The sequence below is a fragment of the Dendrobates tinctorius genome, unplaced genomic scaffold (genome assembly GCF_039654945.1).
Source record: "Dendrobates tinctorius isolate UK_male_01 unplaced genomic scaffold, ASM3965494v1 ptg000043l, whole genome shotgun sequence".
Classification (NCBI taxonomy): domain Eukaryota; kingdom Metazoa; phylum Chordata; class Amphibia; order Anura; family Dendrobatidae; genus Dendrobates; species Dendrobates tinctorius.
The window spans coordinates 7,100,084-7,114,365 of NW_027361711.1; the positions used below are offsets into that span (position 1 = coordinate 7,100,084).

Sequence of the window (14,282 nt, forward strand, 5' to 3'; positions counted from 1 at the left end):
GTTAAATCCTGCTATAGGGCTAGGCCTATCCCAATACCCAGAATAGCCCCCTGGGATTTAAGCCTAGTACTAGAGACCCTTACAAAGGAACCGTATGAACCTTTACATCAGCTACCCCTAAAGTTTCTGACCCTAAAGACGATCATTTTAATGGCCCTTACATCGGCCAGTAGAATAAGCGACTTGCAGGCTCTCTCGGTAAATCCACCCTATACACAAGTTTTTATGGATGGGGTGGTGTTAAGAACAGACCATGCTTATCTGCCTAAGGTAGCATCAGATTTCCATCGGGGTCAGGAGATTGTCCTCCCATCCTTCTGCGAGAATCCAAAAAATTTGGGAGAGGAAAAATTCCATAGTTTGGATGTCAAGAGAGCCCTGTTAGAATACATAAGTCACTAGCCAGTGGAGGCGGTCCCAGTCCCTATTCGTAGCTTTTCAGGGTGCCAGGAAAGGCTATGGGATTTCAAAAGGGACCATTGCTAGATGGATTAGGGAGGCCATTAGTGTAGCCTACTCAGCTAGTGGTGTTTCGATTCCTGACGGCATTAAGGCTCATTCCACCAGAGCCGTGGCGACCTCCTGAGCTGAAAAGGCAGAGGTATCGATTGAACAGATTTGCAAGGCCGCTACCTGGGCCTCACCTTCAACCTTCTTTAAGCACTATAGATTAAATCTATCCTCTGCTGATTTAACCTTTGGTAGAAGATTGCTGCAAGCGGTGGTCCCTCCCTAAGGTGTTTCAAAGTCTCCAAAAATCTCTCAGGTGTGCTGTCATGGGTGAAGGGAAAACCACCATGGTTACTTACTGGTAGCCGGTTTTTCCAGAACCCATGACAGCACCCGTATATTCCCCCCCCCCCCCTTTTCACCGTATGGGTGTGCACAATTAGTAGGGTGCTTTTGAGTGATGTGGTGTTGGATTAACATGTAATTAACCAGGAAGTCCTCTCAATGCTCTGTAACCCAACTGTAGCGGGGGAGAGGTGCCGCCCCTTATGTCTCAGTAGGTTCCTGTCCTGGCGGTGCGGATCCTTCTCTCTCAGGTGTGCTGTCATGGGTTCTGGAAAAACCGGCAAGTAACCATGGTGTTTTTTGTGGGAAAAACGCATGCCTTAGGGACGAAGATTGTATTACCCCACTCTCTCCAACCTTCTCCCCACCTTTAGAAAACGTAAAGGCATATAAATCCTAGAGGTATGGGTGGGAGGGGAGAAACACTGTCATCACATGACACAACCGAGGCAATGTATCATGAATTTACAGGTAGAAAATATAAGTAAATTAGCTAATACTAGCTAAATTATATGTATTAGGGGACTAGTGTCCAGATAAGTTAAATAAAAAAAGGTTTTTAACAAAATCACTGTTTGGGTAAGAATACAAGGACAGAACAATGGAAAGGACACCATTGTAGGCATTTACTACAGGCCGCCTGTGCAAGCTGAAGATATGGATGAACTCTTTATGCATCAAATGGCCAAGTTCTCCAAAAAATATGACATAGTTGTCATGGGAGATTTCAACTATCCAGACATTTGTTGGGAATCCCTCTCAGGCAAAACTAACAGGTCAAGGAAATTCTTATCCTCTCTTGCTGACAACTTTATCTTCCAAAAGGTAAGGGAGAACACAAGGGGAACTGCTACCTTGGATCTAATCCTTATAAACAGGGAGGAAATGGTTGAGGAGGTAAAAGTGGCTGGGACCCTAGGAGGTAGCGACCATGCTATTTTAGAATTTTGGATAACTAGAGGCGGAAGACCTGTGAAGACTCAGACGTCAAGGTTAGATTTCAGAAAGGCAGATTTTAAGGGATTCAGAAAGAGAATTGGAGGGATCCAATGGCTGGATATCCTTAAAGACAAAAATGTCCAGGAAGGATGGGAAATCTTGAAAAATGAAATTCTCAAAGCACAGTTGTTAACAATTCCGAAAAGAGGGAAGAATAGGAAGCATTTAAGGAAACCAGGATGGATGAACACAGAACTTAAGCACATGCTAAAAAGGAAGAAAAAAATGTTTATAAAATGGAAAGAGGGAGGCATATCTAAAGAAGAATATAATGCTGTCTGCAGAACCTGCAGGGCACAAATCAGATTAACTAAAGCTGAAAATGAATTGAGGCTTGCAAGAGATGTCAAAAACAATATTAAAGGATTTTGGGGATATGTCAAAAGTAAAAGAAAAGTCAAAGATGCTATAGGATTTTTACAGGATGAAAATGATGAAATGGTAAGACAGGATGTTGAGAAGGCTGAACTTTTAAATTCCTATTTTGCATCTGTTTTCTCTCAGAAAGGAAATGTAACATCAACTGTTATTCACTGTCCTATTAAGGGAATAGAAGAATCCAGGATATCTATAAACAGAAAGATAGTGAGGAAACACTTAGCTAACCTAAATGAATTCAAGTCTCCAGGTCCAGATGAATTACACCCCAGAGTACTGAAGGAGATGGCAGAAGAAATTTTTGAACCCCTCTCCATAATCTTTGAAAATTCTTGGAAAACAAGAGAAGTGCCAGAAGACTGGAGAAGAGCAAATGTTCCTATCTTCAAAAAGGGGAAGAAGGTGGACCCAGGCAACTATAGGCCGGTGAGTCTGACTTCTATACCAGGAAAGATCTTTGAACAAATTATTAAACAACATGTATGTCAATACCTGGATAAGAATGAAGTGATTAAACAGAGTCAGCATGGGTTTGTAACTAATAAGTCATGTCAGACTAACTTAATTTCCTTCTATGATGGTATCACTGATTGGGTGGATCAAGGAAATGCTGTAGATATAGTATATCTTGACTTCAGCAAAGCATTTGACAAAGTCTCTCATACAATTCTTATTGAAAAAATGACTAAGTATGGAATGGACAAGGCAACTGTTAGGTGGATTCATAACTGGCTTAGTGATCGGACCCAAAGAGTGGTCGTAAATGGCTGCACATCCAGTTGGAAGAATATCTCAAGTGGGGTACCACAGGGCTCTGTCCTGGGCCCTGTATTGTTCAACATCTTTATCAACGATTTAGATGAAGGAATTGAGGGTAAACTGATTAAATTTGCTGATGACACAAAGCTAGGAGGGATAGCTAATACTAGAGAAGAGAGAGAGAGGATTCAAAAAGATTTAAATAAACTGGAGAAGTGGGCAGCAACTAACAGAATGGTTTTTAACAGGGAGAAATGCAAAGTACTACATCTGGGCAATAAAAATGAAAAAAGCATATATAGAATGGGAGGAATAGGGCTAAGTGACAGCACATGTGAAAAAGACTTGGGTATACTAATAGATCACAGACTGAATATGAGTCAACAGTGTGATGCAGCAGCAAAAAAGGCAAATGCAATTCTAGGATGTATTAACAGAAGCATACAGTCTAGATCACGTGAAGTCATTATTTCCCTCTACTCCTCTTTGGTGAGACCTCATCTGGAATATTGTGTCCAGTTTTGGGCACCACATTTTAAAAAAGACATCAACAAACTGGAGCAAGTTCAGAAAAGAGCGACCAGAATGGTGACCGGTCTGCAAACCCTGTCTAAGGCCTGTTTCACACTTCCGTTTTTTCAAATCCGTCAAAATCCGTTGGTTTCCGTAAAAAAACGGATCCGCCATTTTTTTGCAGGATCCGTTTTTTTGTCCCATAGACTTCCATTAACGGTTACCGCGGATCCGTCAAAAAAACGGATCCATTTTTTTAAAAACGGGTCCGTTTGCATCAGTTTCCGTCAAAAAAACGGAAACGGATCCGTTTGGCGGTCACAAAAACGGAAGTGTGAAACAGGCCTTATGAGGAAAGGTTGCAGGATTTGGGAATGTTTAGTTTGCAAAAGAGAAGACTGAGAGGAGACTTAATAGCTGTCTACAAATATCTAAAGGGCTGTCACATTGTAGAAGGATCAACTTTATTCTCATTTGCACAAGGAAAGACTAGAAGCAATGGGATGAAACTGAATGGGAGGAGACACAGATTAGATATTAGAAAAAACTTTTTGACAGAGTGATCAATGCGTGGAACAAGCTGCCACGAGAAGTGGTGAGTTCTCCTTCAATGGAAGTCTTCAAACAGAGGCTGTACAGACATCTGACTGGGATGATTTAGCGAATCCTGCTTTGAGCAGGGGGTTGGACCAGATGGCCCAGGAGGTCCCTTCCAACTCTACGATTCTATGATTCTATGATTCTTTCATTCAAAATATGACTAATAAAGATCGCCAAGCTCTATCTCTATTTCGGTCTGTATCATCTAATCAGACAGGATACAGATGATGGCCTCCACTGCAAATGTGACAAGTTAAAGAAAGCAAATGATTGAATCTTTTTCCCTTTTTTAGGTATTCTGTATGTAACTATCATGAACAGTAGTAGCATACTCACCGGTCAGTCTTCTCCCATTTTCAGCGACGCTTCTATCTACTCCAGCAACATGTGACCACATCTGTAACCTACTGTGTGGAATGGCGGTTACACTTTCAATGCAAGTCTGTGACCCATAACAACGCTCTCTAGCTCCTGAGCTTCATAGATTTGCATTGAAAATATTCAAAATTTACCTCCGCTCAGCATAATGTGATTCGACGCACCTCAAATGCTGTCAGGTGGTAGTGCCATGGACTTGAAACTGGGAGAAGACAGCCACCGCTAAGCATGTTACTGCCTTACTGAAATTTGCACTTGAACGATAGCTGACAAAGGTGCAAGTAAAATTAAAATCACTCAAGTTGGGCTCTAAGGAACCCCTTAAGTAACTGTTTTCCAATAACCACTAAAAGACGTAGGATTGAGCTAGACTATTAGATTCAGCCTACTATGTACTGTTTATTATGTAGCTATTTAACACACACACTTTGAAATCTATTACTGCTAAAATATCCATTCCTCAATATTCCTTTTGTTTTCTTGATATTATTAAGCTACAAAGCTTTTTTTTTTTTTTCCCCACTAATGCAACCAAGACTTTTTCTCTCTTTTGATATTTCCTCTTCAGAGAGCTCATTAAATACGAATTCTTTCCTGAGGCCTCGCGCACAGAAGAAGATGTAAAGAAATATACAAAATATCCCTGGGGTAGAGACATTTACACCCTGGAAGGTAATTAACGTCTTCATCCTTCAAAGGATTAGCCATTGAAACCAACTATTAACTGAACTGCGGTCAGTCAAATTTTAAGTGTTTATTCTGCCGGTATGAAAGTGGACTACTTGTGTGAGACAGATGCGTTCTTGACCTTAGTAACTGATGCAGACAATCCCAGCTCCCAAAATCTCAAGCAAACAGATGATTTGGGGGAGAAGGAAGAAAAGAAGTATGGCGGTAATTCAGATGTCCTCCCACGTGACATCCAATACTTGACCCTAGCTCATACATGAGGACACCCTCTATACTGTGGGTGTGCTCAAATAGGGCATGTGGTTATTGTATATGCAGACAATATGGATCACTAAATCTTGATCTTGACTAATTTTGTCAAAAATTTTCCAGGCGTTGTAGACAGTGCTCCATACTCCATGATCACAGACTTTCCTTGGTTGCGCTCACTAAGAACTGCAGAACCAAACAGCTATGCAAGATATGACTTTGAGGATGATGAAAAAAGTGAGTTGAGTGAAAAATATCCATGACTATTTACATGAGATTATTGACCTTGTCTTATTACATGATCTGTCTTGTATAAATTGTACCATGTACTGTAGACTTCAAAGCTCTAATAAATGCATATTGCTTGTTGTGGCAACTTGTATTTGGAGTAAGGCCTCATTCAGATGTCTGTTTTTTTTGTGACATTTGCGGACAGCACTCATATGCAAAAAAGGACATCTGAATGAGGCCTACTACAACGGTTTCATATTTCTTCAATTTGAGAAGTCTGTTTGAAAGAAATGGAGCTCAAAAAATCTGTAAGGGTGTTTCTGACCACAACATGGCCTGCAGAAATCTGGACCCCTAGAACAGGGTTCCCCAACTCCAGTCCTCAAGGCCCACCAACAGGTCATGTTTTCAGGATTTTCTTAGTATTGCTCAGGTGATAATTGCTTCACTTGTGCAATACAAAGGAAATCCTGAAAACATGACCTGTTGGTGGGCCTTGAGGACTGGAGTTGGGGAACCCTGCCCTACAAAATAGGTTCTCCAAAATAATCTTGTGTACCCATTCAAAAGCAGTGTATGAAATTAGTTCTGAAATCCTAAATGGTGGAGGTCCTTACCTCGAGACCCTCAATGATAACATAAAAGAAGGGGTAGTAGAAGAACTCAGCTGGCCGCTGTTGCCCCTCGGCTGTGTTCCTCATTGCTCGTCTGATCCTTGCAGATACTGGGTTAGCGGCGTTTAGACTTGTAGACTTTATCTGGATCTGTTCTTTGTTTTGCTCACACTCCAATAATCAGCTGAGTGCTTTCGCCTTTTTATTTTTTACAAATTCCTTTTCTCTTTAACGTCACTCTGTTAATTAGCATGTTTTGTTTCTTCCATTATCAGCTACAATTTACGCACCAAGGAGGAAAGGGCAGCTCTCTGCGGACATTTGTATGGAAACCATTGGCGAGGAAATTTCTGAGCTACGACAGATGAGAAAGGGGGTTTTCCAGCGAGTTGTTGCCATATTCATCCATTACTGCGATGTAAATGGAGAACCTGTGGAAGATGACTATATTTAGACAGAACCGGTTGCCATCATTACATCAGTTTTACCTTCTCCAGCTGCACATAAGTAAGGAGAAGGTCCATCTCCTTATTGGTAATTAATAACGTTTTCCATCGGATCCTTTTGAAGCAAGCTACACTTATACATGATGGTGGGATAGTCTTTGCTCTGAAGACCAGCATTAAAAAAAAAAATGTAAACCACAGCAGCTCAACTCCTTTTTGCATAACTTTTTCCACCTTCAGCAAGTCTTCCTGTGAGCTCGAATGCAAAGGTAGTGCTATCTGTATAGGACTGTAGTGTAGTCAGGTGAAAGTTTCTATTCCAGTATCCGTTAAGGGCATCTGTTCAGTGCCATGGGTCCTGTTAACCATAAAACAAAGTTATAATGTGTGATGTCTTTATGGTGGTAGCCCGCCTCTCTCAAAAAAACAGCTATACTATGGAGTACCGGTTGGAATACTAGATATTTCCAGGAGATGGCTTAACCTAGTGGTGCAGTGATACACCTACAGTAATACAGGTTCCAGGCATGTCGGCGGTGGTGGCCTGGCCAAATAGGAGACCTTTTTAGGAGCTAATGTGAGTGAGTGAGTGAGGCCTTAATATATAAGAAAGGGGTTAAAAGAGTAAATGGTCTCTAGAAAGAATCAAATGATCATTTCCTCTGTCTTTTGCTACAATCGTGATACCATAAGACTTTAGTTTACAGGTTTGCAGTACCGGCAATTCTGTGGGCTGCAAAGCGTTATTTTGCTCATTGCAGTGCAAATATTTTGGCGTTTTTTTTCTCTTTTTTTTTAATGATTCTAAATCATTCTGATTCTTTGCACTGAGTTGAAGCTGCCATATCCTACAAGATAAAGCTTCAAAGGAGCAGCTTCTAGTTATTGTAAAAGTTTGTATTTTTTGTATTATTATTATTTTTTTATTTTTTTCCTAATTGCACAGACCAGATTGTAAAATGTGTTACAATGCTTTGTCTGGATTTTTAACCATCAACACACTTCCAGGTATGGTTAAAACAATGTAAAGTAAATGAAACGACGCGTGTCAGTGAGTATCCTGATCTTGAAATGCTACAAGAAATGGAGTAGATAGCTTTTTTTTTTTTACTGATGGTAATAAAGACTTTAACGCTATCACATGTCTACAGAATAGGAGATAACTTGCTTGATCTGTAATGGGCTAAATGCCGTGACACACTGAAACAGGAGAGGCAATGGGATGAAACTGAATGGGAGGAGACACAGATTAGATATTAGAAAAAAACGTTTTGACAGTGAGGGTGATCAATGAGTGGAACAGGCTGCCACAAGAGGTGGTGAGTTCTCCTTCAATGGAGGTCTTCAAACAGAGGCTGGACAGATATGTCTGAGATGACTTAGTGAATCCAGCATTGAGCAGGGCGGTTTGGATACGATAACCCTAACATTCTATGATTCCAAAAATGGGGCTTTTTTCATGCTCTCAGAAAGGAATTGTGGCCGAATATGCATAACGCTCCTTAAGTTATTGTATAGGATACTGCAAGACATATCCGTATGGTGTTCTGTTTTCTGCGACCGTTCCATAGACAATGAATCGAGCAGTGGGGCACATGCACAATGACCGCTCCAATCCAACCAGTCATCAGCAAGTTATAACTTGGAATGTTGGAAATAACTCTTTAATGGCCTCTTGATGGTGTAAATATCAGACCTTCCGTTTCAGAAGATTGAGTTTACAGACATAAGTATCATGTCTACTCTGTCAGGCCAGATTTGCCACTGACAGAATTGTTTAGATTACTTTTGCGAGCATGTAATACACACACAACTAGGTGCTGATCCATAAAAGAACAGTATTTGGGCTCTCTTTCACTACCTATTTTACAAGGCTTTGGTGGCGGTGGGGTGGGTCCAGTTCTTAGTCCTGACCCTGCCATTGGAATACTGCAATAAAAAAAGTCATCTCGTCTTCAACAATCCAGTTTCTGGAAGAAATTACATCACAGAATGAAAAATCATGTTTCATAAGAAAGAAAATCTCAACCACAAAATCATGACTTGGATAAAATAATTTCTAGGATGACGTGTAAAAAGATGCTGCTCATCAGTGTGTAGTATAAATAAAGACGTGGCATCACATACAGAAATAAATCGGGAAAGGGATACAAGTAGACAAAAGGTCCAGTATAATCTAAATCCAGATCCTTACAAAGTAATTAGGCAGAAAAAAAAAGTACAGCAAATAAGTAAAATACCACTTGAAGAAGCTAAAGAGAAACTTTTGTTAGCCACGATCTATTCTATGTAGTGTTCTGGTATTTATCTTATTTGCTGTGGGTATATACTGTATATATTTTTTTCTCACTAATTATTTTGTTAAGAACAGGATACCATTTACCAAAATACATATATTTGGAGTTCAGTAAATGTTCTCTTTACAGTTCTCTCCAGATATCTGTCTGTATGTTCTAGATACGTCATCTGCAGTTCAGTAAATGTTGTCGATACAGACAGATATTTACAGTTTATTAAATATTCTAGACAAATAGATATTTGCTTGGATCTAAAACTTTTTATACAGGCAGATATCTGCTGTTTATAAATTGTGATATCTGCCCATATATGTGCCTGTATTTAGAATATTTGCTAAACTAAAGATCCCTTTTGTAATTCCATAAAAAAAGACCATATTCCACAGCCACTTATAGGAAGGGAGTTACAGTTGTGGGGAAATTAATTGACCATTCCCAAAATGTAGTGCGCTGGAATATCATGAGCTAAAGATAGAATAAGGAAAAGAGCATTGCCTCTCAATTCATTTGATGCATCTCTGCCTGTCTGTGCTCCCGAGAAGTGACATTTGTGCCCTATTATGCCAGTTTCAGGAGTAAATAATAGGAAATGTTTTAGGCCACTGGAGGATTCACCCTTCCGTCGGTTTTGGAAATTGAAGAGAATTACAAAAATTCACAATTACTCAAAATTGCAAGTCCCACATTGTATTATGCCCAGCGGAACATTTTATGTAAGTTTTCATTTATACAGATAATACCGACACCTGATGACTAGAAGTAAAGTGAAAATGGCAACAAGACATAATAGTCAAATAGCGTGATCTGACAAACATGGCAGTATGGGTGAAGGGTGTTTTTAAAAACATTGATAAAAATAAAAATTTATCTATACAGGCGTCTCTACTTTTTTTTTGCACAATGCTACAGTAAACCTATCAGAAACCTTGCAGGCAGAGAAATGCCTCTTTTCTCCTGACCCCCTCCATCTCCAGCTGGGCACCTGCTAATAACTCTGTATGTGCGGCAGTATGATGGCACAGACAAATCTGGAAGTTCCGAAAAGATGAAAGGCTTAAAACAAGCCTGTCAGCAGGATATTGCTAAGTAAACTACAGGCATTGTCAGGTTGGTGTTGTTATACTGATTAAAATGATACCTGGGGTGAAGAATTCCGTCTTGTATAATCAGTGTTAGAAGTTTCCAGTTAATGATATGCCTGTGCTTCAAGGAAGGCTGTCACCAGAGTCTTTTATCTTCCTGATTTAAGCCAGAGAAAACAAGGAAAGATTTGCCCATAGGCCTGCCTCAAAACATAAACTTGTTAGTCATCATAGAGACAGAGCGACAAACTGTTTGTGCTTCAGGTGGCCTGTAGGCAGGTGTTTTGTTTTTTTTTTCCTCTCTGGCTTAGAACAGGCTGATAACTCAAGAACCACAAGACTGATTTGTTCACCCAAGGTATCATTTTAATCAGTGTAACAGCGCCATCCTCACAATGTCTAGTTTACTTAGCAAAATCCTGCTGACAGGTTCGGTTTAAATCCTATTTAGTTCACACCCTTTAACGTGTACTTCTAAAAATCTGCCAAATGTTCTAGTTTACACTTCTTTTGAAGAAGTCATACTGTATATGTTTGTAGATGTTCTATATAATAGCATGGCCTTCCCACGAGTCTGAATGCCAAGTTTGTGTATGTAGGCCAGAGAGTCTTAGGGTATGTGCACACAGTGTGGATTTGTCTGTGGATCTGGCTCTGTGGATCCGCTGCAGATCCGCAAGTCATGTACAGTACAATGTCAGTCAATGGAAAAGAAAAACTGCTGGGCGCATGCTGCGGAAAAATCCAGCATAAACGCTGTGGGTTCATTTCCGCAGTATGTCAGTTCTTTGGACGGCTCTGCAGCGTTTCTGCACCCATTGACTTGCATTGATCCGCAGCAAAACCACAGGTCTCAAAAAGATTTGCGGCTTTGCTGCAGATGAAACGCTACAGATAGGGAGGGGAGAGTGTGGGCGGTGACTGGGCGTATATGTGTGTGCAGGCTATGTGTGTGTTCGTGGCTCTCTGGGGGGTTACCGGGGCTCATCAGGCTGTCGGGGGGTCTGTGCGGGGCTCATCGGGCTGTCGGGGCTCATCGGGCTGTCGGGGGTCTGTGCGGGGCTCTTTGGACTGTCGGGGGTCTGCGGGGCTCATCGGGCTGTCGGGTCTGTGGAGGGCTCATCAGGCTGGCGGGGTGGCTGCGGGGCTGTCCGTGGTTCATCGATCTTTCCGGCGGGGGGGGGGGTGTCTGTGGTGCTGTGTGTTTGTGTGTGTGATGCAGGCATCGTCCGATGGAACTACCAAGAGAGTGACACATTTGCCAATGATGGGACAGTAGTAGTCCCATAATCCGGCTAATGGGTTGAATGTAAAAAAAAAAAAACATACAACGTATAACACAGAACATATAAGATACAGAACATACAACATATAGAACAAAAATCTGCCCCCAGACACCCCAGAAAAGGCGCATCTATAAGATGCGCCTTTTCTGGCACTTATCCTCTCTACTCCCATTGCCCTGTAGCAGTGGCTAATGTGTTTAAAATGAATGGATTAATGTCACCTTGCAATTGGAAGGTGACATTAAGCCAATTAATAATGGAGAGGTGTCAATAAGACACCGATCCATTATTAACCCGAGACTAATAAAGGGTTAAAAAACAGACATTAATTAAAAATTATTTTAATGAAATAAAGACACTTATTTTATGACCATATTTATTCCTCTGCTAATCCAAATAAAAGCCATCGACATGTAACAAAAATAAAACTAAAAAGCAAGCATGTGCTTACCTCTCCGCTGGTCAGTCAGGTCCCCTGCTGCAATCCATCAGAAGGGGCTAAGTGGTTTACAGAGGGACCGGTGCTAATGCGACCAACCCCATGTAAACCACTGCCAGAATGAATTATTTCATCTCTCCGCAGCCTCCCCGGCTACCCGGAGATGAACTAATGAGCGTGGGAAAGTTTCTGCATTTTTTCCCCCACGCATTAGTTCACCTCAGGTCAGCCAGGAGACTCCGCGCAGCCACACTTACACCAGGTACAGAACACGATGCACGGACTGTCAGTCGGTATCCTAATCTGAAAATGACTACCTTATATGAGGCTGTCAAGTTCATGCATCATGAGACTGTACTCAGGCGGCATGACTGCCTTATATTAGACTGTCCATGCAACATGTTCTATACTCAGAGCATGACAAAGGGATGAATGAAATGTTGTGGAACTTTCCCAGAAGAGCTGTAATGAATGCCTCATTTGGCTGCAAATAGTGCAGCCGTAATACTAGATGTATTGTATAATATTGGGATGATAGTGCATGCTTTTCTACCTCCTTGTTCCTGTATAACCAATACATTTATTCCTCAGGTGTCTGGACCAAATACACAACAAGAATATGTTCTGTCTGTGTTTTTCATTTGTTTGTTTTTTTATGTGTTTTAGTGTAGCATTTATTAATTTTTAATACGTATTTTTCCTAAACTTGCTGATTAATGTGAACAAGAATGGAAGAAGTGAGAAAATCTGACTGCCCCTTAAAGAAATATGCTCAAGGTGCCCTTGCTGTTAAGGTTCTGTCCATATTTGTGTTGCCCTGTAATATAGTGAATAGCAGCAAAACTGTACAGTAATTTTCATGTACCCATCTGATCACTAGGTGGAGCTACTGTCTCATCGGCAATCTGCTAGGTAGCATGTCATATTTTCCTGGCATCAGCTCCTGACCTTTTTATAATACAGTGTAAAATAATTTGGGTAATTGTAATTGATGAGATCTATCAACACGAACGACTCAGATGTGCCGCCAAGTTTTCTGGAAGTGCGCAACACTGGATAGAACATTCTGGTATCTGGTTCAGTAGGTAAGGCAGTATATTGTGGAGGGAAATCTAATGAAATTGCAGTGTAATGTATAGAATCCATACCCTGAGAAATTCACTTTTGCACATTCTGTTTGCTTTGCCAGTTTAGACTGTAAAATAACTCTACTGGATGTTCAGGAGAACTGGATGTAGGTGCTACCAGGGTCATGTCGAGTAACACAAAATGTGCCGTTTTCCTCTCCAGCTGTAATCTATGACAGAGTGCAACTGCAGCATCAGATGTAAGCAGCGCATGGTCTGCTGGGCAAGGTGGTGTCCTTCAAAACCACATTGTCTTCCACAGAACTGTATAATGCATAGTTTTTTTATGCTTTAGAAAAAGTACTGCATGTTAGAATTCACGGTATTATAACAACTTGGTCTATGTCCTTCAAAAATCTGTTAAGTGTACTGTATAGTAATGAGCAAACGTGCTTGAATCAGTGGCTATCCGAGCATGCTCGTGCACTAACCTAGTGCCTTAGGCCTCTTTCACACTTCAGTTTTTTGTGTCAGTTAAAATCCGCCAAAAAGGCGGAAAAGCGGATCCGTTCCTAAGTTATGTGAACGGATGGCACAGGATCCGTTTTTTGACGGAACCGCAGAATGAAGAATTTTAAAGGAACCGCTGGACGAGAGAGAGAATTTATTTCGTCCGCCAGAAAGGATTTCAGGGTTAATTTTCTCCCTGACTTCTTTTCTCCGGGCATGCGCACTGGAAAATGCGAATCCTACAACAAAAAAAACGTTGCAGGGTCCGTCTAGGCATGCCGGCGGACGCCAAAAATTTGGCGGATCCGCAAAAAAATGGACCAACGGATGGCCATCCGTCAGGATCCACCAGTAATGCAACTCAATGGGGAAAAAACGGATCCGCCAAAAAAAATGGCGGATCCGTTTTTTTCAAAAACTGGCGGATTTTGACTGATGGTAAAAAACGGAAGTGTGAAAGAGGCCTTAGGCTACTTTCACATGTCAGTTTTTCTGCATCAGGCGCGATGCGGCGAAATGTGTAAAAACCGGATCCGACGCCTGTTGCCACCGGGTCCGTTTTTTCTCCCATGGAGTTTCATTATCGCCGCATGCCTATGCGGCGCGTCCGGTTTTTGCCGGATCCGGTCAAAATTGCCGCTCTGGCGTCTGGAGAAAAAAGCGTTACATGCAACGTTTTTTCCAAACGCCGGACCGGTTTTTCGCTCTGCGTATGCCCGGAAGACCTCTGCCAGGAATATATCCGGCAGAAAGAAGGATCCGGTGTTTGCGTTTGCGGCCGGATCCGGTAGTCCGGTTTTTCGCCGCATCGTGCCAGGGCAAAAAAACTGACGTGAAAGTAGACTTAGGCATGCTCAAAAAATATGGTTGAGTCTCCGCGCCTGCATGTCTTGCCGCTGTTAGACAGCCGCAACGCATGGAGGGATTGCCGCTAGTACTGTACTCTACG

At 41.5% G+C, this 14,282-nt stretch overlaps 1 protein-coding gene across 2 annotated transcripts in view; it reads left to right on the forward strand.

The window, feature by feature from the left end:
* The window catches only part of FBXO38 (F-box protein 38), a 122,962-nt gene extending 116,110 nt beyond the window's left edge, over positions 1 to 6,852 (forward strand). For both annotated transcript variants that reach the window (XM_073575178.1, XM_073575179.1), the window contains exons 20-22: positions 4,991 to 5,094; positions 5,485 to 5,598; positions 6,482 to 6,852. In XM_073575178.1, coding sequence (XP_073431279.1) covers positions 4,991 to 5,094; positions 5,485 to 5,598; positions 6,482 to 6,660 — 397 coding nt within the window. In that variant the 3' untranslated portion in view covers positions 6,661 to 6,852. The remainder of the gene's footprint in view (positions 1 to 4,990; positions 5,095 to 5,484; positions 5,599 to 6,481) is intronic.
* Positions 6,853 to 14,282: the final 7,430 nt, after the last annotated feature.